Source organism: Passer domesticus, chromosome 2 (genome assembly GCF_036417665.1).
Source record: "Passer domesticus isolate bPasDom1 chromosome 2, bPasDom1.hap1, whole genome shotgun sequence".
NCBI lineage: Eukaryota > Metazoa > Chordata > Aves > Passeriformes > Passeridae > Passer > Passer domesticus.
The window spans coordinates 42,072,510-42,096,276 of record NC_087475.1 but is presented as its reverse complement, the minus strand read 5'-3'; the positions used below and the strand labels follow the sequence as shown (position 1 = coordinate 42,096,276).

At 39.0% G+C, this 23,767-nt stretch overlaps 1 protein-coding gene across 2 annotated transcripts in view; it reads right to left on the bottom strand.

The window, feature by feature from the left end:
* ABCC4 (ATP binding cassette subfamily C member 4 (PEL blood group)) overlaps positions 1–23,767 on the bottom strand; it is a 140,557-nt gene that overhangs the window by 108,183 nt on the left and 8,607 nt on the right. For both annotated transcript variants that reach the window (XM_064408441.1, XM_064408440.1), the window contains exons 2-9: positions 19,093–19,203; positions 17,043–17,163; positions 16,206–16,415; positions 11,900–11,989; positions 11,407–11,570; positions 7,170–7,295; positions 4,135–4,384; positions 1,872–1,976 (exon numbers count right to left, since the gene is read on the bottom strand). In XM_064408441.1, coding sequence (XP_064264511.1) covers positions 1,872–1,976; positions 4,135–4,384; positions 7,170–7,295; positions 11,407–11,570; positions 11,900–11,989; positions 16,206–16,415; positions 17,043–17,163; positions 19,093–19,203 — 1,177 coding nt within the window. The remainder of the gene's footprint in view (positions 1–1,871; positions 1,977–4,134; positions 4,385–7,169; positions 7,296–11,406; positions 11,571–11,899; positions 11,990–16,205; positions 16,416–17,042; positions 17,164–19,092; positions 19,204–23,767) is intronic.

Here is a 23,767-nt window from a genome sequence, read left to right as displayed (position 1 = left end):
CTAAAATTACAAGGGATAAATTTGGCCTCTGCTCAAATGCTGAGATTTTAAATCTGAAGTTGCTCAGTTGAGCAGGCAGACTGTTCTGTAAATTCAAGCAGCATCAGTAAAAAGCTGTACTGAAGAATCCCATGCTGGTACTCAGATAATACTTGCCTAAGTAAAACAAGAGTATGACCAGGAATTACTTGGTTTTGTTTATCTTTTGAGAAACTGTAATACACCGTATTAGGATGTTTTCCTAGAAGTGTAGCTAATAATCCCTTTTTTAACATCAAGTGATTTCGGATTCATGGGTTGCTTCTTGGTTAGTGTTTCTAGTATTGCTTTTGGCACACAATCTCTAAAAAATAAAAAAAAAAAAAATATCATCCTGCTGTAGAGTGTCTGCACAGACATCCAAAGTGTCTCGAGAAACTTTGTCAGGGTAGCAAGCTAAGCCTACTGATTAACAAAGGATATATATTTATATTACTCCTTTCACAACTTGTTTCTATGAGAACTTGGCACTTTTTGTCAGTGAGCAAGTCTATACAATTATTTTTCATAATTTTAAGAGTATATAGTAGAAACTTTCTAAGCAGATCTTAACAGTTCTGAGAGAAATGTTCTTCTCCCATGTAAACTGCAATTAACTATCAAAATGGAAGTTACATTAACAGTTTTGTGGATGGCTTGGTTTGGGTTTTGGTTTTAATTGAAAGGAAACCAGTAATTCCAGTCATGCTACCCTGCTTTATGCAATATAAACAACTAATGAAAAAAAGTGTTTTATGGGCACTTTATGCAACCATTTCCTGTAAATTGTTAATGGTGGTACCGAAGTCAGTTTGAGAAGAAAACAAAGATTAAGCAATACACTGCATTTTGCATTAGAATGTATTCACAATCAACTCTTTCATATCTATTAATTTTTGAAAGCTTGGTCAATGCCTCAGAAATACTGATGCCACAGAGAAGTCTGAGAAAGTAAAGCAGAATAAAATAGCAATTTTCTTTTGCAGCTACGTAGCTACAAGTAGGTAGATTCCCACATATGTTTTCACACCTGATCTTCCTTGGGACACAGCACAGGTAGAGGAACAGGGCTTAGAAAGGGAAATATGCAATGTCTTATTTGCATTACATATAGATGCAAAAGTCATCTTTAGAGCTTCCAGCACTTGTCATGGAGACTGAAGTCTGTTTTGTGTGAGGATACTGCCAGGCTGCAATAGCACCAACAATTCCTCACAAACTGCTGCTTAAGATCGCAATTAAAGTTTTAAAACAGAAACAGTCAACCCTTGCCTTTACTACATAGAAGAGATATATAATAAATTTATCACATATTTATTGTCCCTTTTTCTAGCCATTTTGGTGAGTTTGGTGCATTTTAAGCAGAAAAAATGCGCAGCTGAACAGCCTCAAAATACAGAGGAACAAATATGTGCTGACTCGTCTCTAAAGCTTTCAAAGCTGTTGTGAGAAGTATAATATTGTACTGGTTCTAGACTAATGGACTGATCAAGCATTCAGTTCACAGAAAAAAAACCCTCATGATAAGGCTGACCTTGCTGTGCTGTCTGTCCTCAATTCCAATTTAAGTACCTCAGCCACAATACAGTGCTGCTTAATAAAAAGAGATTTTCCCTGAGAAATGCAAAGTTTTTCATTTAGTATAGTATTGAGAAATAGCTGCTTTTAAGATGCTATTGAAGGCACTTGATAGTGTCTTCAGTACTATTCCACAGAGTTAGCTCAACATACTGAAAGGACTGTCAAACACAAAGGATGGAATACAAAGTATCAGCACACCATACATACACAAACTGCATTTTAGACTTCAAATGCCAACAGCACCAATGCACTTAATATGCAAGTAAACTTACCTTATCCCAAGAGCAAGTCAAATCTTGAACATGAAGAATGATATTTTCATTACTGCCATGCAGTTGTGGCTTGAAGTGTGAGACCTCATCAAGCATCAGAAAGTTCTGCAATAAAATAAAAGCAGAAGATATTGCCCAAAGTGAGACTGAGAATAGGAAAGGAACCCAAACACATTTTTTGAAGGCAGCATACACAACATTAATAATGGGTTGGAAAAAACAACCACAAACCGATCAAAGAATTGCTTTTCCAAGGCAATGCACAACTACAACAGTGTACCTGTAACTAGCTTGCTCTCCCTCTCAAAGAACCTCCAAAAGTGCAGACTTAATAGGAGAGGACTCTAACAATCACCTGCTCAATAAAGAATTCCAGAAAGAAATGGACCTTAAGAACCTGTCCTGTCTTTTTCTTGAATTACTAACAACTTTTAAAATTAATTCCCTCTTTCCATGCAGAAAAGGTGAAACCCTCACTGCAACACCTTCTCATTCCACTACTGGCAAAAGCTTATGTTGTTTCATTGGAAGAATAATGAGGATACAGTAAGCAACTGTCCACTGCCTCTATTAAGCATTCTTCAAGTGGCCAATAGAAGACACTCTCTGTACGTTTCCTCATTTTAAAGTCCAGGACATGAACAAAAAAAGAAACTTGCTTACATGTGCAAAGCTGGCTCGCTTCACTTTCACTACTGCACTTCTATTCTACATTACATCCCACTCAGCAAACTTTTCCTTCAATTTGCATTAAGTGTGCACTTTGTACCATAGCCACACTTCTACCACACCTTGCCTGATGCTAGATTATAAATAGCCCAAAGACATTTAGAAAGAGATAAGTGGCTATTTCCACAGAAAACTTTTAAGGTTAACAGCTGCCACAGTTTTGCAACAAAACCTAAAAAAAAAATATTTTATCCTTTGACTCACGGAGTCTAAAGACCTTAAACAGGCAGCAGCAGATAATATTTTGGGAAGAGAAGGAACATCTTGATCGTAGAAGCCAAGACTAGTTAACAAGTACTCAGCTAAGAGTTTGCAGATGTGAGACAGCTGCTGAAGACTTGCAGAAAGCAGTAACTAAGAGGAAGCAGAAGGAGGATGTTAGGAGCCATGGGAGGGCAGGGAGATTGCTGCTAGGCTTTTCCAGGCACAGAGGTACTGCTCAGACTCCAGCTGGTGGGCATTGTTACGGAGCGCAGTGAGAAGCCAAGCATTTTAACACAGCAGTCCATGGTGTACAACACACTCCTGTTAACACCCAAGAGCATCAGAACATGATGCTGGCTCTGTTAGACCAGCATCAGCACTGCCAATGCTCCTTATTACTGAATTTGAGTCTTCACTCCAGCACTGAAAGCAGCCACAAGAGAGAAGCTAGGGTTCACACCTGTCCTCCACAGATGACAGGGTAATGCAGTGTGCATATGAATCCTGTAGCTCCCATCTGCCTGCTTTGCTCTTCAAACCCCAATCCCAGCATGCCTGCATATCTGTACACATGTCCTCTTACTACAGCAATGTCTACAACACCTCTTTGCCACGCACACTTTTCTCCTACATCTCAGCCCACCCTACAGCACATGTCATGTTTTTTGTACCTGCATACAGAATTCACAGGATCCCTAATTTGGAAGAGACCTCCAAGAGCATCGAGTCCAACCCAAGCCCCAACACCTCAACTAAACCATGGCACCAAGTGCCACATCCAGTCTATTTTTAAACACATCCAGGGATGGTGACTCCACCACCTCCCCGGGCAGGCCATTCCAGAACTTTATCACCCTTTCTGTAAAAAACTTTTTCCTAATATCCAGCCTACATTTCCCTTGATGCAGCTTGAGACTGTGTCCTCTGGTTCTGTCAGCTGCTGCCTGGTGAAAAAGACCAACCCCCACCTGACTACAGCCACCTTTCAGGGAGCTGCAGAGAGTGATGAGGTCACCCCTGAATCTCTTTTTCTCCAGGCTAAACACCGCCAGCTCCCTCAGTCATTCCTCACATGGTTTGTGTTACATGCTCCTCACCAACCTAGTTGCCCTCCTCTGGATGCACTCAAGCGTCTCAACATCCTTCCTACGCAGCAGCACGTTCCATTTCCAAAACAAGTTATTTCATTACAAATCCCAAACTGCAAAACCATAATAAGGCTGCATTTATCAGTGACAAATGTAGAGAAAGAGACAAAGGTAGAGTAAGAGAAGGAGCAAAGACAGAGTAGGAGAAGGAATGCAGACCGCCTCCCCGTCACTAAGGCCACCTTGATCCGTCGGATGCTGATCAACGACTCGGACACTCTCTCCACGGCTGAAGGGAAGAACAGGGTCACTGTGAGTCTCACTGCTCCGTAGAGGGACACTGCCACAAACACCCTGCTCGCAGAGATGACGTTGCCAAGTAGCACATATGCCATGAAAGTCATGAACACTGTTATTTTGCTTGCCACAAAGAATGAGGCCAAGTTCAGCCCTCGAAGGTAAGAGCTTTTCAGAACCATGGCAATCTCCTTCCTAAAAATGCAAAATACAAACAAATCAGATCGATCTCTCCCATTACTGCTACCCTCAACAACAGGATGAGGGAAATCCCCTCTCAGGATTCTACTTTCATAACCTTTCTCCTCTCCTTGCACCACCCCAACTCATATGCAAACAACTGTGAAGAAAACGTTGTATGATAAATAACAAAACAAAACCAAAACCACAAACAAACAAAAAAAACCACAAAAAACTAACCCAAAACAAACAAAAAATCCCCCAACCATTATTTAAGAGGCTTGGAAATTCAGAGAAGAAATTAATTATATTTAATACCATAATAGCTATAGTAAACAATTATTTTTCAGAATCAGAAAACTAACATACTATTTTTTTCTTCTCTAGTCAAACTAATATTTTAATTCAGATTCTAATCTGCTTCAAATATTTTCAGGCTGCATGCAATAGCAAAGAGGAAAAAAAAAAAAACATGTATAAAGGCCAAGCACCCACAAACTCCTTATCCTTCCAATACCAAAATCCACTGGAATTCAGTCACAAAACTCATGACAAGACCAACATATACTCTGCGGTCAAAAAACACAGGGCAATTGCCAGAAGATCAAGAGTTTGCCCATGGCCCAAGTATCTGCCATTATTCAGCTGCTGCTCCTCAAGCTATATCACAGGATTCAGAGTATTTCCTTTCATCTTAGTCTAAATCCTTCCCAGTTTGGACCCTGATCTTGTCTTCTTTTGCTCTAGGAATTCTGGTTCATAAATTAAGAAAACACTGACCTGTGAGGCCAACTGTTCTGACAGTCACTGCCCAAGCTAAACAGTGATTGAAGTATTGCACAGACACATAAGTCTCCCTCCAGCAACTGAAAAGCTGCTGATGTGTTTGTTCTCAATTTCCATTTAATTTAATTGCAGTTTCCACTTCTAGATGACTCAACAAGTCCAATCCTCAAAATGCTACTGCACTATCATCTACTACAATGTGGATGCTATCAGGCTTACCTCTTTATTAATATAATCATTTTTTTAATCAAGATAGCCACAACAACTTACTCGTTCCCCATATATTCCACTTTTTGTCTACTTAATACCATAAAATATAAAATCTCAAAACAATTCCTAATTTCTCTTTCCACATATTCTGGCAATTCTTAGGGAAATCTTAATAATTTTGATCACCTTCCACTTGGAACTATACATTAAGATTAGAAACTCAAGTTGTGATTATACAATTTGAAGTAAATTAAGTAACCACTTAATGAAGATAAGGATGCAGGATGCACTACTGGAAAACTAGTTAAGCAACTTTCCCACTATAATTGCCAAATTGGCTGAACTGACAGACTTTCAAAGGGTTTCAAAGACTTCTTTTTTCAGCTTAAGGGTTCACCATCTCTAATCTCCTCCAGAGTACAGAGAAGGAACATTTGTATGTAAACTATTTGAATTGGGTCTAATTCAATTACTTCTACAACCCTGGATGAAACTCTTTTCCCACCCTTCAATAATCCTTAATAATCCTCTCATTATCTGTGGATGATCGGCAAGTTTTTTGTGCTACTCTCCCTAAATACCAGATAAATTACAGCCTACCTGCAGGCTGCATATAATATATTACACTGTCTTGAGGCACAAACTTACATAAAAGGAAACTAACACAGACAGACACAAGAAAAAAGAGCAATGGAGGAGTTCAGATGGCATCTTAGCCACTGTCAAGGGCCCATGTGGAAATACTGGACAATAAAGCATTTGGCTAAATTTAAGAGTTTTAATTACAGTTTTCCTCAGCACAGCTCAGGAAAGGAAATAGGGTTCAAGGTGTGTTCTGGAAGATCTTATTTCTTTCCAACATTAAAAAGGAAGCCTCTAATCCTAATGAGGTGTTTCACTTGGAAATCTAAAATGTAGTGATGTGAATACAACCCACTGAGGAAGCTTTCAATAAAGAAATATTCTCTCTGGCTCCATGCAAGACAGTAAAGCTTCCCATCAGTCATGAACAAATTAATCAGCACAGGATCCCATAATCCAACAGAGGAAACAATTATGTGCATGGGAAGGAACATCTCAGGGAACATTTGCAAGTCTGCAAGCCTGCACATGGATGCAAAGGAAAAAATTCCTTTCCAGAAAAGGATTTCCAAAATTAAACATTTAAAACAAAAAAGTCAGATAATCTGCAGCAGGATACCAACATTCTACTCATATGCTGGAGGGGTACATGACATGAAAATCAGTTTATAAGAAATATGCACCCAAACTCCTACAGCTAAATTTTAGTACTGAATGCTGTTACAGTATCAAGTAAAAGGGCAAATACTGACTGAAAACCAAATGTATTAGTATGTTTTAGTCTGATGTCAAAGAATCTCTGAAATGAAATGTCTTAGGATACCAAACTCAGCTGGCCTTGCCAGATGAATAACGATGGAATTTCTGATCTGCTATCTTTCTCCCTTCTACCTTCCTAGGTGGATTGAGTAATAAAATGCACAAAAGGAGGGTGAAATTGCTGCATTACAACTGCTACAGCTCATTAGTTGCTCATTTTGAACACAACTGTTAGAGGAAGCATAAAAAAGCCTGAATTATTCAAGTTTGGAGGATTTTTAAATTTTTTATTCCCTTAGAATGTATCTTCATTCCTCCCACTCTTGCTATATAAAATCTTCTCAAAAAAAGCTCAAAAGTGCACGCAAACTGCATTTTAAAGCACGAAATAAAGCACTTATTCACATGTAAAAAATTGAAAATGACACTGATCATACATCAAGCTGTATCTTTCCAGGATTACCTTCTTAAACCATTCACAAGTTCTGCAAATGATTTTTCCCAAGCGTACATCTTTATTATCTTCATACCGCTTATCACTTCATTCATGGTCCTAATCCTGACATCTGTTAAGGCAGCTGTCTTGCTTCTGAAAATAGGACAAAGGAAAAATCCTCAGATTCCCTAAAGAAGACAATTTATGAGCACATAACATATGTATGAAGTTTTTGCTTTTATTTGTAAAGACGATTCACAAAACTGTAATTGCATTAAAGGGTTTTCCTGAAGAGCAGCATCTTAAAGCTGACACACAGCAGACACACTTGGTATGTTTGTATTCCTGCTTCTCAGAGAACTGAGAGCCGATTCAATGTTCAGAACTATATGTCAGTTTGTGCAAACATGCAGTACTCCTTAAACAACATATCTGCTGTTTATTGCATTTACAACTAAACAAAAATCAGAAAATTACTTCAAAAATATTTCAAAATGCCAAAATAACTACCCTTGTCATAAAGTTCTTCTGATGTTGCTAAAGAAATTGGCCTAATTTGTGACTTTTTAGGATTAACTGTAGTTGAAGCAGAGATTACTTAGTACATGAACCATAATTCATTAGATAATCTAGATATGATTTCTTAAAAAAGAAAAATTATTATTTAAGCATTAATTGTAATTAACACTAATTTAAATATATATATATTAGTCCCACACTATGTTTGCACTGATGGAAAAAATGAAATATATATACAATTAAATAATAAAGTCACAGTTTTAATTAGGAAAAAAGCATTGCAAGTTAGAAGCCACATAATATTTGCATAAATCATGATAACAGAGCCTGTTATAATTTTGAATTCATTCATGTAGACAAACACTTTGCACGGGGAGAGTTATGGTAGACCTTATTTTGATAAAACTTACCTTTACCTGCTAAATTACTTGTTTTTGCATATAACAATGCAAGTTAAGACTCAGAGATCATTAAAAAATTCAAATCTTTTTAGAAGGCGTGACTGGGCTTTCTCAGCTTAATCTGTCCCCTGAAAGATTTCTCTGATACACTGGAAGAAATCACCATAATTAAAGAACGCAAGTTGAAGAATTTCAAGCACCTACTCGTCATTTAAAAAAACTTCTCGGCACCAGCATTCCACAAATGTTAGGATGGCTGAAGCAGGGTATTAAAAAATATTTATACAAGGGAATTAACAAAAGGCATTTAGCAACTTAGCCCTAGTGCAATCATGGATTCTTAATAACACTGAGGAAAATAACTTAGCCTAAACCAACCACACATTGACATGGAATGAAATTATCTTTGCTACTTCATCCTTTCCCTTTTTCAAAAATAAACAGTAACAGAAAAACAATTGCTTAAAGAATGGAATAGGTCATAATTTCTTCTCCATACACACACTACCACTGGAAAAGACAAAATGAGCATGTGTTACTCATGGCTCTGCAGCAGCAAGCAACTCTCACCTACAATCCTGAAAGTCACTTAACTTCCAGGCTTGGTTTCCATATAATAGAAAGTTGAAGATGATAGAATAAATAATAAAATTAACAGGTTTATTTTTTTTAATGGTGTGACTCAAAAAAGGCTGTAGTTCTCATTAACCAATTTTTCAGTTTTCCTGCTGAAATGTCATCACAGTAACCATCCTGTTTCAAATTGCTTTAAAATGCTCATGAGGTTGGGGGAGTGGTCTTTTTAAAACTTATTCAAGTTACACTCCCCTACTTTGCAATAAGCATGTTTTGTACATAGATGCCAGAAGCCACAGGTTCAGTGATGTTGTATAATGCTTCTATAATGTATAATGCATTGTATAATGCAATCCACTGCATTGATGCTAAGTTACTGCAGAGAAAGGCATGTCCCTGGTTTCAAAACTATTAAGTTCAGAGTACAAACAGACCAGTCCAATACGTGCTCACATAGCATGTCAATAAGGAAGTGCAGTAAGAAAGGACTTGAAAATTTTTGTCTGAGAAGACCCCTCGATGATACTAAAAACCATTCTAAATGAAGCTAGCTACAAAATTCCTTTTTGCTTTCAAAACGCATATTTGGTGGGTTTTAATTATGTCTGACACAGCAGTTAGACACAGTTTTTATCTTCAAGAAAAAGGATTTTAAATAACAATACTACAGTTGCATCACTAAGCAGTGAAAGCATCCAGCTCTTGTGAATAAAATACATATAAAATAGTCTTCAGTCCAATAATTGAACTGTTTCTCAAATAATAGATAGGTCATGTGTATTTTGCAAAACTTTTCGTACTTGTGCAAGTAAAAGCAATCCTGCAGAGTGCAGTGGATACCATTCCACAGGATACCAAATCCATATCTGCAAACTCCCAGAGCACTGAGGCCAGTGGCTGCCCCATGAACTGGTGTGCATGCGTGTTTACAGACTGAGTCACAAGAACAAGTCTGAATAATAGCACAAATTAACTGCCACACGGAGCATGCTTGGATTTTAGCAAAAGCTTTAATCCTTAAATTACTTCTTCATAGGCTGCCTTCCTTAAATCCATGCAGATTCCCAGCAAATGCCATGTGAACACACTCATCAGCTCACTCAGAGCTAAAATCTATTCCAGTTTTACCATTAACTCCTTCTGCTCATTGCACGTTTCTGTACACAAAGAAAAAGATCTGTGCACATGGAGACAAGCAGAAGCTTTCCTGGTCAACAAATTCTTTTCCTTGCACTGCATCCAAACAAATGGCTGTTACTGAATGGGTAAAAAACTCCAAAACGCTGTTACATTGCCACTGATTAATTTTTAAAATACATACCTTCAAGAAAGAGATTTTTGTCACCCTATTGTCTGACCCTGGAAAAGTCCATTAATCTCTTTGAGCCTCAGTTTCCCATCTGTAAAATGGGGATATGCAAGCCTGCCACCACGGATAAAGCACTAGCTAAGCACTAGGTATTTTAATTCTTGACTCAAGCCTCAAAAACTTAGAACTAATAAAAAACAGTAATGAAGTAGCCAGATACTTCTGCATGCATACTGCACATGCAGTGAAAATGGACATCTAAGAACATATGGTAAGTGTTCCACAAACAGACTTTATCATGTAAAGAAAAGCCCTTAGAATCTGACAGAGAACTCTGAATGGATCATTATTTGAGAAATAGCCCTTGAACATTATTTGAGAAAAAGCACATGAATGTAATGACTGAAGACTATCACACTGGTTACAAATGAAGAGGTCTACAAGTTGTTTTCATTTTTTAATTCTCATCTCTCTCTTCATACATTGCATGGCCATGCACTGGCAATGCCAGGCTCAGTATGTCTAGAAAATCTGTCTTGAAATACAACTTGAAAAAAAACCTAGTAGTTCACTTCCAGAAATTTTACTTATCCAAAGAGCTTAAAGGAACCCATTCAACAAAAAGATGCCAAGAAAAATGCCTAACACTCCTAAGCATATGTGTACAGAGTAAAGGAACACAAAAATATTTCCAATTAGATGTAAAAGCCTTTTATAAAGTCATAATTAAGTCAAGCATGGCTAATTACACAAGAAACAGAAAACCTGGATGCAAGAACTTGCCACAACAATCCCAACAGAGGCAAGTCTTGCTGGGGTTTTTTAGGATAGTTACAGAAAAACAAATTAAATTTGTCTGACAATGGAAAATTACTCCAAACTCTTATCTCCACAGCCTAGAACCTTGCAGCTGGAAACCTCATAGCTGGCATCAAAACCACCATGATAAATTTTTCTTCCCTTCTCTCTCAGTTCCTTCCCCTTTTTTCTCCCTGCATCTTTGTCATGGAGCAGAGTGAGCAAGATCTTTGAACAAGAAACTTCCAGAGCCTTCTGCTGCAACACATGTGTCACCCCAGCAAGTCACACAGGGAAGGGCTGACTACATCCTTTTTGGAGTAACCACTCCCCAAGAATTACTGCAGGAAGGCAAAGCTCAAGTTTCACAATTCTATGCCACAATCTACAGCAAGGCAGCTACAGAATAGTCAGACTATTTTAATGCACTGGATAGCTAATAAACAGCAGATATTTTCAGCATGTTTGGAAGACAGACCACTTCAAATCCATAATCTGGAATTCAGGTATCTCACATTAGCAGCTCTAAAAAACTTTAGCAAAGACAAGAGACACTGCAAAAAATATCACCAGACACATGCTGATACTCTGCCTCCACCCAATATGCACATTTTAAAACCCAGCACAGAAAATAGCTACAACCCAAAACATGCAGCCTTACCTGAGGGAAGAAAAAAGCCTCCCAATGCAGGTCTGCACAGGAAGAAGAATAATCAGAACTGCCATTCCTGCCAGACACGATGGGCCTATTTCCATCCAGAGAAGTACTGTTACTGCTATAGCTTGAAGTGGTCCAGCCCACAAGAAGTGCAAGAAAATTGTGACCTAAACAGTTAAGAATCAAAAATTAACTTTTGCTCTTAGCTGACAAATTAAACCCCTAGTAACATTTAGGAAGTACTTCTGCCTGTGGCAAGGCCAGGTTGGATGGGGCTATGAGAAACCTGCTAGTAGAAGACGCCCCTGCCCATGGCAGGGAGCTGAAACAAGATGGTCTTTAAGGTCCCTTCCAACACAAAATATTCCAAGTTTAAGAAACAACTAGAAGAAATGTTCATTAGAAACATTTAATCACCAGTTTTAAACAAAACTTTCTTAACTCCAACCCCACAATTTCTTCAGCCCCTTGGAAAGATCTGTAAAATACTCCTTACTTGATCAAACTTGTTCACATCGTTTGACAGCAGGTTTACTATTTGACCAGTGGTAGTTTTCGCCATGGCTACATTACTGAGACGAAGTGCCTAAAAAAGTCAGAACAGTTCAAATTATCACAGCTTATAGAGCACAGTACACCTATACACACAAAATACAAGAATACAGTACCAGGGCTAAAGCTGAAGCTACATCTCTGCTTTTGCCTGAGAGCACTGGGGCCTTAGATAAAATGAGGATTAGACGAAATATCCTAAACAAAGTCTCAAAGAAAAAAGTATTTAAAAAAAAAAGGTCAAGGGAAGGACTGTGAGAATAAAAACACCCTCTCTTCATGTCTGAAGTGATTAAAAATAGGAAAATACCAATACAGCAAGTCACTAAGCAAAAGAGCTGTAACTTTCCATGTGCATTGTTCTCCCCCTCACTATGAGCGTCTGTACAAAACAGGAACAGAAAACTCCACCTGAAGGCCAGATTAAAGTCAGAACAGTGTTTGGCCACTTGAAACAATTCTGTTTTGAACGTGTTATCAGACAGAAGGCAAAAACCCCTCAAGTTATCTTTGGAAATCAGAGTGTCCCTTTACAAATCACTAACTCTAGAAAAATCGTAACATTTCTGAATTATGTAAAATGAAGTTTAGCACATGCTATGAAAAAAAACCAAGAGTAAATATCAAGTGTTTTTACATGTTAATAAAAAAGTTAGTCAGTAGAAAATAGAATATGTTTATAAAATATCCCCACCCCGCACCCCAAAAACCCCATTGGAAATTTGCAGTCTGAACCTTACTGCGAAGGTCCAAACTGAAATTGCTCTAAAATACCAAGAACACACTCTGCTTCCTCCTACACCTGCTAAAGAGAAAACACAGGTTTGCAGCACAAGTTAAAAAAAATATACAAAGCACGTTCCATGTTTTTCTGTACAGAAATAGTTCACTCCTGAAAAAACACTTCACATTTTTAGGCAGCTCACATATACTTCTCCCTCTCCAAACATTATTCAGGTTGCTTTTTGACCAGTCAAACCAAATCAAACCTGAAAAGTGCTGATTGTTTCAAAAATACTGTTCCAGTATTTTGAAACGAGTAGAAGAACATCAGCCATAAAAGCACTATTCAAAGCATAATTTCAAACAAGGCTCCTTACATTTCTTGCACCTCTTGTGTTAGAAAGACATTGTTAATCACAGAGAGAATCCCAACCCTAACTTCATTGAAACCAGCAGAAACATTGAAAGGCAGAAACTTTTAAAAGTCCACTATGAAATTCCTCTGACATTCCAAAAAGTAAATCTAGGATACTAGGTATATGAAAGATCAGATTTAGTTGTTTGAGAAAATTATTGCTTCATTCCCTGTCTTAAGCCACCTGTCTCTCATCCACCTGAAATGCCCCAGGTAGCCGCCTGCTGCTATCATGTTTGCTCTCCACCACACATTAAGGTTGCTAAGTTCTGAGAAAAGATGTTAGAAATCCACAGATCATAGCAATAGGAGTTTACATGATGCACGTTTGGGGAAGTTTCCCATCAGGATGTTTACAGTACCTCTTGTACAATTTATTTGCTACCTGAGGTTCACCTGAACCATCACAAGACCACACTGGTGTCTTGCTAGTGGCCCATGGCCTGGGTCTGTCTCGGACCTGCCACACAATCACCTTCCTGACTTCTTCCTGGCTACTTCTACACAAGCAGCAAAACCAGTTTTAATATGATTCTATGAGGCCAGCTCATTTTGACCAAGACAGTCTCAGGTGGAACCATATAAGCATCTGAGCCAAAAGGAGGGTGCTCCTCTGTGACTGAGCTGTCTTCTCGGGGAAGAGGCCGCCATTCCCACCATCAGTGGCAATGCCATTTCAGTATTTCCTTGAGTCCTTGGTTTTGATTTTTTATTTTCTTTTTAAGTCAAATAAGCCTTGCATTTTCCTGGCTGAATGGCTCTGTCTTTACTGCAAAGTAGCAGTTTTACTTTCATAACCAATTTTTTACCAAAAAGTCCTGTTTTGGTACCTTCCTCTTTTTACTACATCTGATACATAGCCCCATATGAGCTGAGGAAAACTAAGTCCATCCCAGTTAAAGTCAGTACACTGACCTCAAAGAACTTCTAAAAGCTAAGTCTTACAATAATAAAACCAACAAAAAGCGGTTTCCCAAAAGTAGCCTTTGATTTCAAAACGTAAGATTCCGAGTCATCATGTGACAGATTTCACTTTCATTTTTGTTAGGAGTATTCTACGTGCATCACTAATACTTCTCACTGGTAACAAACTTCTTAAGTGTTTGAATACAGGGATTTTGCAAATTAGATCTGAACTTTCCAAGAAATGAAAAAGGGTCAAAAACTTAAGAATTACGAATATGTGAAGTTGTCTATTAAGAATGCTCTCTTATCCAATCTATTTATCCTTACAAATCCAAGATTTTCTTTTCTACAGCAATCAACAAACTCTGCTAAAGCGCTGGTAAATAAATACCCAAGTTTCTTTCAAAAGCCTATATGAGGTTAAAAAGAAAATATGACCTATTTATAAGCAGCACATAATGAAGAAAAATTATAAGAAACGTTTGTCGATGTTCTGCTGTTACCTCAAACTTCACCCTCAGAAGTAAAAATGAGGGCTGATTAATTTTCCATTTAATCCTATCTCTAGAAATAAAGGTGCATATTACAAATATTTATTTTCCAAGCTTCTGAGCCAGCATCAACTCAGCAACAAACACCATCACTATATATGTTTTCCACAAATTCTGTTTCGATAATCAGTTTGGTAAATTAATACCTTAGAGAGATGTCTATGTACAAGAAAGCATTGTGCCATGTTAGAGCCAAGTTCCCAGAGGATCCTTTGCAAGGTATCAAAAGAGGAAGAGAATAAATGTGTGTATGAAAAGTAATCACCACTTAAAATGGGAACATTTTTACTCTCCTCACTTTACTGCTTTGTCCAAAAACTTCACATGACCTACACCAGTAGTACAAGTGTTCATGCTAAGTTGATGGAACATATGTTTAATGGTTAAAATAATGTGGATTTTTTTTACATTCCAAAGAAACTGTGCAGTCCTGATTCTTCAATTAAACTTCTTTGCTGAGGTCTGAAATTGCAGGTCACTATTCCAGCAGCACCAAAGATAGAAAAATGGGGCATTTTCCCTTCCAGCATTCTCAGCAAAATTTCCTGCTTGGAAGCAGACAGGCTCACAGTTTGGGTATTGCCAACAACTTCAGAAGAGTGAAGCAGACATTTTCAACTGGGAAACAGCATTTTGTCCTGGATGTTGCTCAGCTCCCTCCAGTAGGTAAAACTCAACTTCCCTTGCTCCACCTTCCCTCTGACAGCAGCCTTAACTCCATCTGTAGTTCAGGACAGCTGTTTCTTGATCAGGACACAGAGGCAGCAAAGAAACCACAGCTGCCTGAACACACATCCCTTCTCACATTTCAGTGGTTTTAGTGGAGGGCTGCAGTACTCCCACAAAAAAAACAGCAAATGGTAATAAAAAACTAACTCCCTGCCTTTAGGATTCCACTTGATTCTGAGCTGTGTCTGCTCCTCTCTCTCTTCCCCCTCAAACAGGAGGGATAAAGGTGAAGATGCCAAGCATCCCTGCCTGCCTGGAGGGGGAAGCAGCAGTTCCACAGAACTGCTGCTTCCAAGGGAACCTGATGGATGCCCCAAGGGAGGGGAGCAGCTTCTGATCTGCAAAGGAGACAGCCTGCTAGTTCTACATCACTGATGGGATAAAACAAAAATAAATCCCACCATTAACCATAAGAGGAGTGGGGGGAAACCTGGACAGTGAAGCAATTCCCAGAAGACAGAGTGCTGCAGCAGCTGGTGACATCCAAGCACCACGTCCTCCCCTGGGATCAAGCTGCAAGGCTGAGTAGCTGTCAGCATTCCCTGGGAGCTCTGTCCCTCTCCTGCTCTATGCTGACACCTCTTACAGCTCCAGCACACAACACTTCCAAGAGCAGTGGTGGGGGACTCCTCTCCAACAGCAGCAGGAGGCAAAAAAAGAAGCTCTTCTATCACTTTAAGGCTATTTAACTCACCACCTTCACCAAGCAGGCCTGAAGCTGTCATTCAGACACATAAGCCCCAAAGAGAAAGCAAAGCCACATGCACACATCTAAGGCCTGACACATTAGGTCTCTAGTAATGAGTAACTTGAATGGAATTGCAATCATGAGCATAATAAATAACTGCATTTTTAAACTGCATTTTTAAACATTTAAACAGAACAGCTGTCAAATACAAAATACAGCTGTGACCAGGTTTGCTTACCTTCCGATAAATCATGTGACACATCGCCACCCTCAGCTTCATGCCAGCCCGCTGCACATGATAGAAGTATAAGTGGTGCATGATGGCCAGAATAAGTGTGCACACAGACAGAGCACCTGCGTAGTAATAGGCAAGATTCAAAGCTACCTTATCTTCAAAATAATTAATAATTTTTCCCAAAAAAATTGGTTGAACTATTTTGAGGGTTTCCTGAAAGAGAAAGAAGGGGGAAAGTATTAGTAATTTCCTATCACCCCGTGCTAACCAAATCTGTAAACAGGCAAACAAGAGCAAACTACTGCTGCAAACCATATCCATTATTATTCTGTCTTTAAGCCAATTTTTATCAACACATAATCCAAAAGAAACATGTTCCACATTAAAATTTAGCTGGAACTTCAAGAAGAACTCTCTCAATTACAAAAAAACTCTTTGATGGTATAAAAATTGCATGAGTATGTATTACACTTCTGTTTTTTAAAATGCCATGTGTCCTTTAGAGCCACTTACAGAGAGCAAAAGAACCTCTTTCTATTGGGCACGCCACTCAGATACATAAAATACAGATAAGCCTTACAAAGCCAGTCAGTGGTTCGCAACGTCTCAAAAATAATGCACTGAAATGAGCTCTCTGTTCCACTTCCATAATCCTGCAGTTATGACTCAGTTTCTCAGTCTCTGCAGGGCTATAGTTCTGTTTCACTTTTCTGAGAACATTGCCAGATTCTCTGAGCAGTCCAGGATGAAGTCACAAGTACATGTCATGCAGTGTAAGTGGACAAGTTTCACATTGCTGTTAGCCAAGAAGTAGGTTCTGTGACATTTTACTCCACTTACCTCAATCATTGTGAAAATTCCAAAAACTAAATAGGATTTCCAGTAACACAGAATAATGGCTTTTGTTAAATGTGGCGTTTTTCCTCTCTTTTTTGCTTTTTGCACCTCTTTATCCCAGTACCTGACAAACAAAGTGCAAATATGTTGGAGAACAGAAGAAAAATCACAATGCAATTACTTAGAATAAAACACTTTCAGACTAGCAGCCAGATTGCCCTGATCACCTCAATAAAATCTAATAAAACAAAAGGAGTTAATCATGTCTTCTCATTCACATAAACACTTGGTACTTAGTACTATAGGCCTATTTGCCCTTGGTTAATCACAAACAATTCACCACTGTTGACTATTATCACCCTTGACATATCTGCTGATGAGGAACTCTTCCTTTATTTCTTCTCCTCTCAGCTCAGACAGTCACCACTCACCCTAATTAAGAGCCTCCTATCCTATGATCTCCTGAGCATGGACTACACTGAGGGAGCACAGTGTCTTTATCTATCCATATGCCCTGTGCTTGCCCAGAGAGCTTGTGATGTCCAACCCTTTCTCATGTCTGGCCCTGTCTTTTCCCTACCACATGTTTTACTGAGGATTTTGTCACCCAGCACTCCGCACAACTCTCTGAAGGCGAGGATTCGTCAGCAGAGTGGCAAAGACCTTTCCACCACCACGTCTGCCCACAAGCAGGACACAATCTGCCCACATAAAAAACAGACAGTAATAACAAGCATGATTCTAGCAAGAAAATACCACAACTTAAGCAGGATTCTTAAAGCACACTTCTGTCAGAGAGGAACCCCCCCCCACCTTTCTTCTGAAGGCTAAGTGTTCTCTGCCAAACCTCTGACCTTGATAGTTTGAGGGGTGAAACGAGTCTAAGGCATGAAAAACAATTATTTTGCAACAAAGCACAAAAGTTCAAAGCATACAGATAAGAACACTTTTTTTTTATTTTACCCTCTTTTTTGTTACAAGAATTACAGAGTTATTGTCTACATGCTTTGAAAACAGAAACTATGTAGGTTCTGTGGGGTTTCTTGGCTCAAGAGAAAAGACTACTTCTGTAGGCAGCCATTTATGAATTACATTCTCTGCTTCTTGGTCAAGCACACTGAAGAATTAAAAACCACTCTTTTTTTCTTTTCTTCTACCATTTCCTGACTCATGCAAGTGTGCGCTTTTACTATAAAAAATCATGGAAAAAAATCCATCTTCCCTACAGCCAAGTCCCTGAATGTCTGAAGACACAACCATGGAATTTGGCAAAGCTCTCCAGCTGCAAAGACATCAAAAGCTGCAACTCTTATGAGCTTATCACCGACCCTCTTTCCTCAGTTAACTTATCCAGAGCAGGATGATGTCAGACCTGGTCACAACCTTTCATTTCTGGATTCTTTTTGCTTCTTTAGGAGTCTCTCATCCCCACCAAACTATCAGGAAAATCCATCTGCTCTGCCTTCGGTGTAATGGCAAGAAACAGCAAGGCCACACTTTCTTAATACAGAAGCCACCTTTCACTAGGAGGCATTTTCTCCTCTAACTATATTTAGCAATAGATTATTTGAAGACAAAAATCCTCTCTGTTGGGAGGTTCACGATAATTTATATAAATAGTAATTATTTGAAGATATTTTCCTACTAAAATACAGATCCCCCTGAGTACACAGCACTACAAACCAGTACACAGTCCATTAAAAAGTACTTAAAACCAAATAAAAACACTTTCTAGATACATGCTTTTAGCTGTCCAAGGCATCTTGCCCATTCTACCAGTAAGGGGCAGATTTTCAACATACATATATACACATATATTTAAAGGGTTGCTTAATTCAGTTTGCACCCTAAACAAACAAAGAAACAAAAAGAAATAAAATAGAAAACTTTTTTCTCCACTTTTATACACAGCAATTTTAACCTTGTTAAACTGTACAATAACAACTTTTAATTTTAGACTAGAAATAAGACTTTCACCTTCTCCAGCATTAATACAACAAAAGAGAACAATTATGCCTTCCAACCCAAAGTATTCTACAATTTTTCTCCTTACCACTGCAATTCCTCTCCAAGCTTCTCTGAGGAATCTTCTGGCATCACTTTATACATATCATCTTCTTCAAGCTTCCGTTTATGGCCAATAATAAATAAGGGATTCAACCACCTAGTTAAATACAAATTATTAGTAAACTGACCAGCAGACCAAAAAGAGCAATTTCTTTACATAATAATTCTTTCATCCCCTTCTTTTCCCCTCTTGAATCATTCAACATCCACACATTTCACTGCAGTTCTATCTAAGAATTAAGTCAACCCCTATCTTGCAAATGGGAAAGCACTTCCCACTTCCTAAATCTCTTTATGCCCATAACACCTTACTCCCAGGTATCCAGTCAGACAGCATAACAACCCTTCCTGGCCTAAGGGAATTGTTTTCTCACAGTGTTTCCTTATACTAAAGGAAAAACAGCATTCCTTTAAATATGAAGGGAAAAAACAGAACTTAACCCAACTATTAAAGCTGTAAATAAAATTGTAATGCACACTAAAGACATTTTTTGTAACATTTACTTGAGGAGAAAAGTAGCTGCTGTTCAACTGACATCTTGACAAGTATTAAAGGTTAGTAATTTAAAGACAATCACTGCAGTGTAAAAATGGGAAAACAATGGATTACTACTGTACATTACTCATTTTTGGAAATATACACAGAAGTACACTGATACAGTGTGTAGGTTCAAAAAAGCAAAATAATGCCTAACAGCTCAGTTTCCTTAGTGGAAAGATTCTTAAAAGCTCAGTATTTTATGAGAACACTTTGAAGATAAATTATAATAGCAGTACTGTAGATTTGTTGAAAAATGCTGTATTTTGTTAGATCAAATAGATCAACTGTCAGGGAACAGTAAGACTAGATTTTTATGCACCTGGATCCTTCAGCCTGAAACACATCAGGGAACTCCAAACAGTTTCAGTTGTGCTCCACAGAGCAAGGGTTGTATGGCATAAAGCACAAAAGTGACCAAGTTGTCCATGAGATGGAGAGAAAAGGAATGACGTACAATGGAGTTAGGGAACTTGCAGTCTTCCATTTAGTTTGTCTCTCTGCTGAATCTGTGATATTTTGTTTCCAGGAGACATGGATTTTGGCTCTAAGGCCTTTCCTACAAGTACTTTCTCAACTGGTTAACACCATCAACATCTAAGAAGTTAGGGATCTGTTTTGGAAAAACCACTCTTGCACTCAAGGCAGCTTTCAATTGCCTGTGAAAGTTCTTAACTGCTGCTTAGTTTCTGATACTTATTCACTCACCTTCTTCACCAACACAGTTCTTAAAAGAACGTGTGGTGTGCTAGGCGAAGCGTGTATTTATTTTCTGGAAGACCTACATGTGAGATTTCAGAACTGGGGTGGTTTACAGTGAGGGTTTTTATTTATTCACAACCACAACAGTGGTTATGAATAGTCATCAACTTGCTCTGCATTTCTTGCTTGGGCATGCTCTAATTAAGCTTTGTCTACACTGGCTTGCAAGAAGGTTGTTGGCTAGTTTTAGAGAGGGTGGATGGGCAGGCAGAACCCTAGAGAGGAGGCTCAGAGAGTTTCTTCAAAGATAGCACTGTTGTAAAAACCTTTTTCCCAGGCTCCATGGCACAACTGCAAGTAACAAATGGGATTATATAGTGTTGTTCCTTCACTACTTAGCATGTTAGCACAGTGTTTTCATGACTCATTCAAAAATTAAGTCTCTATCATTAGAGTAGCACCTTTGATGCCTAACAGCCCTTTTTAAACTCTTGGAGCGAGTACTGAAGATTTGTTTATGTGAGCTGTTAACTCCTAAAATGTATGTTATAGGTACAATTAGAAACAGAAAGTACTTGTCAGACAAGTCTGTTGCTTAGACCTTATGGTTAAATAGCATAAGGCCCCAATCACTACCACAACTTCCCCACAAAAGATCCAAACAAAAGGTCCCAAATACCAACTGCTCCAACCAGCAGCAGAACTTCTGCCTGGTTTGACACAAGGAATCTGCTCCATTGAAACAAGTCTTTGGCCTCAGAAGACCACAGGTGAAAAGCAGGTATGAGGCAAATAACCTCAAAGCCATTCAAATAATTTCTGCCTGCTGGATGAGATAGCCTCTGTTTGCTCCAGGACAGGCAGGGTAAGATCTGCAGACTTCAGCTGACTCCTGAGGTCGATACCCAGTGTTCCTTTTCTTGAAACATCAGTATTAGCCTAGGATGCATCCATAAACAAGTCACAGGTCTCCTTTCAGACAGAGGCTAAAGTTATCTTTCTCCTAGCATGAGAATCAGAATGAGGCAGCCCTTTCAGGAAAACACAAAGGCTAAATCCTTCTCCCACCTACGGAAAGAGTTGTGAGATTTCACTGGCTACTGCTGCCAAGGCAGTGAAAAGAAAACCGGTTCTGACATTTAACATGGAACATAAATAGGATATTTATTACAGAATCACAGAAAGGCTGGGATTGTGTCAGAAGGGACATCTGGAGGTCAGCTGGTCCAAACCCTTCTGCTCAAGCACGGCCACCTAGAGCTGGTTGTCCAGGACGATGTCCCGACTGCTTCTGAAGATCTCCACAAAGATTTCATAACCTCTCCAAGCAGCCTACGACAGTGCTCAATCACCCTCACAGCAAAGAAGTGTTTCATGATGTTCAGAGGGAACCTCTTGTTACTCAGTTTGTGGCCCCACTGCCTCTGACCCTGCTCCTGGACACTACTGCAAAGAGCCTGGCTCTGCCCACCTTCTACCCTCCCCTCAACATTTCTCTATATCGATGATATCCCCCTGATCTTCTCCTCTCCAGGATGAACAGTTCCAGCTCTCTCAGCCTTTTCTCCCAGAAGAGATGTTCCAAACCCTTAATCATTGCTGTGACCCTTTGCTGTGCTCTTTCCAGTGTGTCCATGTCTCTCTTGTACTGGGGACCCCAGAACCGGATTCAGGGCCCCAACTGTGGCCTCAGCAGTGCTGAATAAAGTACTTTCTGCACGCAGCAGAGTACACAGAGGAAAACAAAAGACACTTTACAAACAGACTTAAATATACAGTCTTAAAAAATAAAACCAATGCTTTTAATCTTACTCAGCAGAACACCATTCCTCTACTTACACGGTTCAAAAAACCACAGGCAGGCAACAGGAAGAATAATGCCTTCTGCTGAAGGCAATTGCTCAGTCCTGATGGCATTTGATTTCCCACTACAGCCAAGAGCAGCACGTGCTGACCACAGATGTGCAGTCCACTGCAAAGTAACCCGCTGAAAGACAACACTCTCAAGTGTACAGGACTATAAGAGCCATCCAGTTTGTCCTTAAACACCCAAAACAACTTACAGATTATATGCCCAGCTCCACTAAGGATTTCTTAAGAGTTTGCAGTAAATCCCTTGTCACTCGCCCCCCACCCCCATCTACACACTGTACCTACAGTGTGAGTGAATTTGAAAAAGATTTAAGGAGCAGAGAGATGATAGTGCAGGGTAAAAACTGTCAGAAGTCTCAAGGCTATTGGTTCCAGTGAGACCTAGTGCTACTTCAGGGTTTCTCCCTTTTTTCCACCAGTTAAAACCATAACATTGAGAAGACTAATATATTGCACTACAACCTATGTTAACATGAAAGAACACAAGGTAAAACAATCAAGAGTAAGCAGAAAACTGTAGCAATTCATATTCTGAGTCATTTATTATAATGGACAACATGACAAAGACCCAGCACAAGCCCACATTTCTGTAAGGTTAGGGAAAAAAATTGTATAAAAAGTTTTAAAAATCATCCATTGTTGACCTTTGACTAGTGTCCCCCAAAACATGCATCTTTAAGAGCTACTGCTATGGAGACCTCAGGAGTAAAAAAGCTTTTAACAGTATGTTGTATTAACAGAGTATAGTTTAAGACCTTTAGAAGAAGGTTAAACATTTTTCTTTTCAAACGATGGTTAGTCCTTGAAGGGCTTTCATCCCAAGAATGAGGTCTTGTGCAAACCCTAAGTACAGCAAGAAGAGTTTGAGTATCACCCTTTCACTGATGCATCCGGAACTTTATGCTGGAAGGGCTACTTCCAGACAGAAGAGTTAGCACATGCTCCTAATCAGTCATTAAAGTAAAAGTTTCCACCTGAATGCCACATGCAGATTATGCCCTGTGGAATTCTCTGCACTCAGAGCAGAACTGAGACCAACCTATTTCACACAACCCGCTGTTACTCAAGTCACACATTTGTAACACACAAAAACCAACCAAGCCCTTCTCTTGCCTGAAGGCTCAGTTAAATCAGAGTGCTGTCAGAGGGCTGCTAGAGGAGGCTGACAAATACAGCAAAGGCCTACATAAAGAACGTCCCTGAAACCCCAACATAGCCATAAAGGAAGACATCTCATTAGAGTGGTCTGTCTTTTGTCAGAATGAGATCAGCCAGCACAGATCTCTTCAAAGAGTATTAAAAACAGCTCACAAAAAAATCAGCATTTGTTATGAAAACAGAATGTGTGAGGACGTGTGCAAATTGCATTATTCTTTAATAAGAAAGCTGAATAATAACATAAATTAAAGAAATTAAGTAAATATATAGACAGACATGCAAAGCCCTCCTCTCTCCCCAATGATGGACTCAACACTAATCTATTTTACTGCAAGAAAAAGAGGAACAACATGCTGGGGAGGTAAGACTCACACTGCCTTTCTGTATTTCT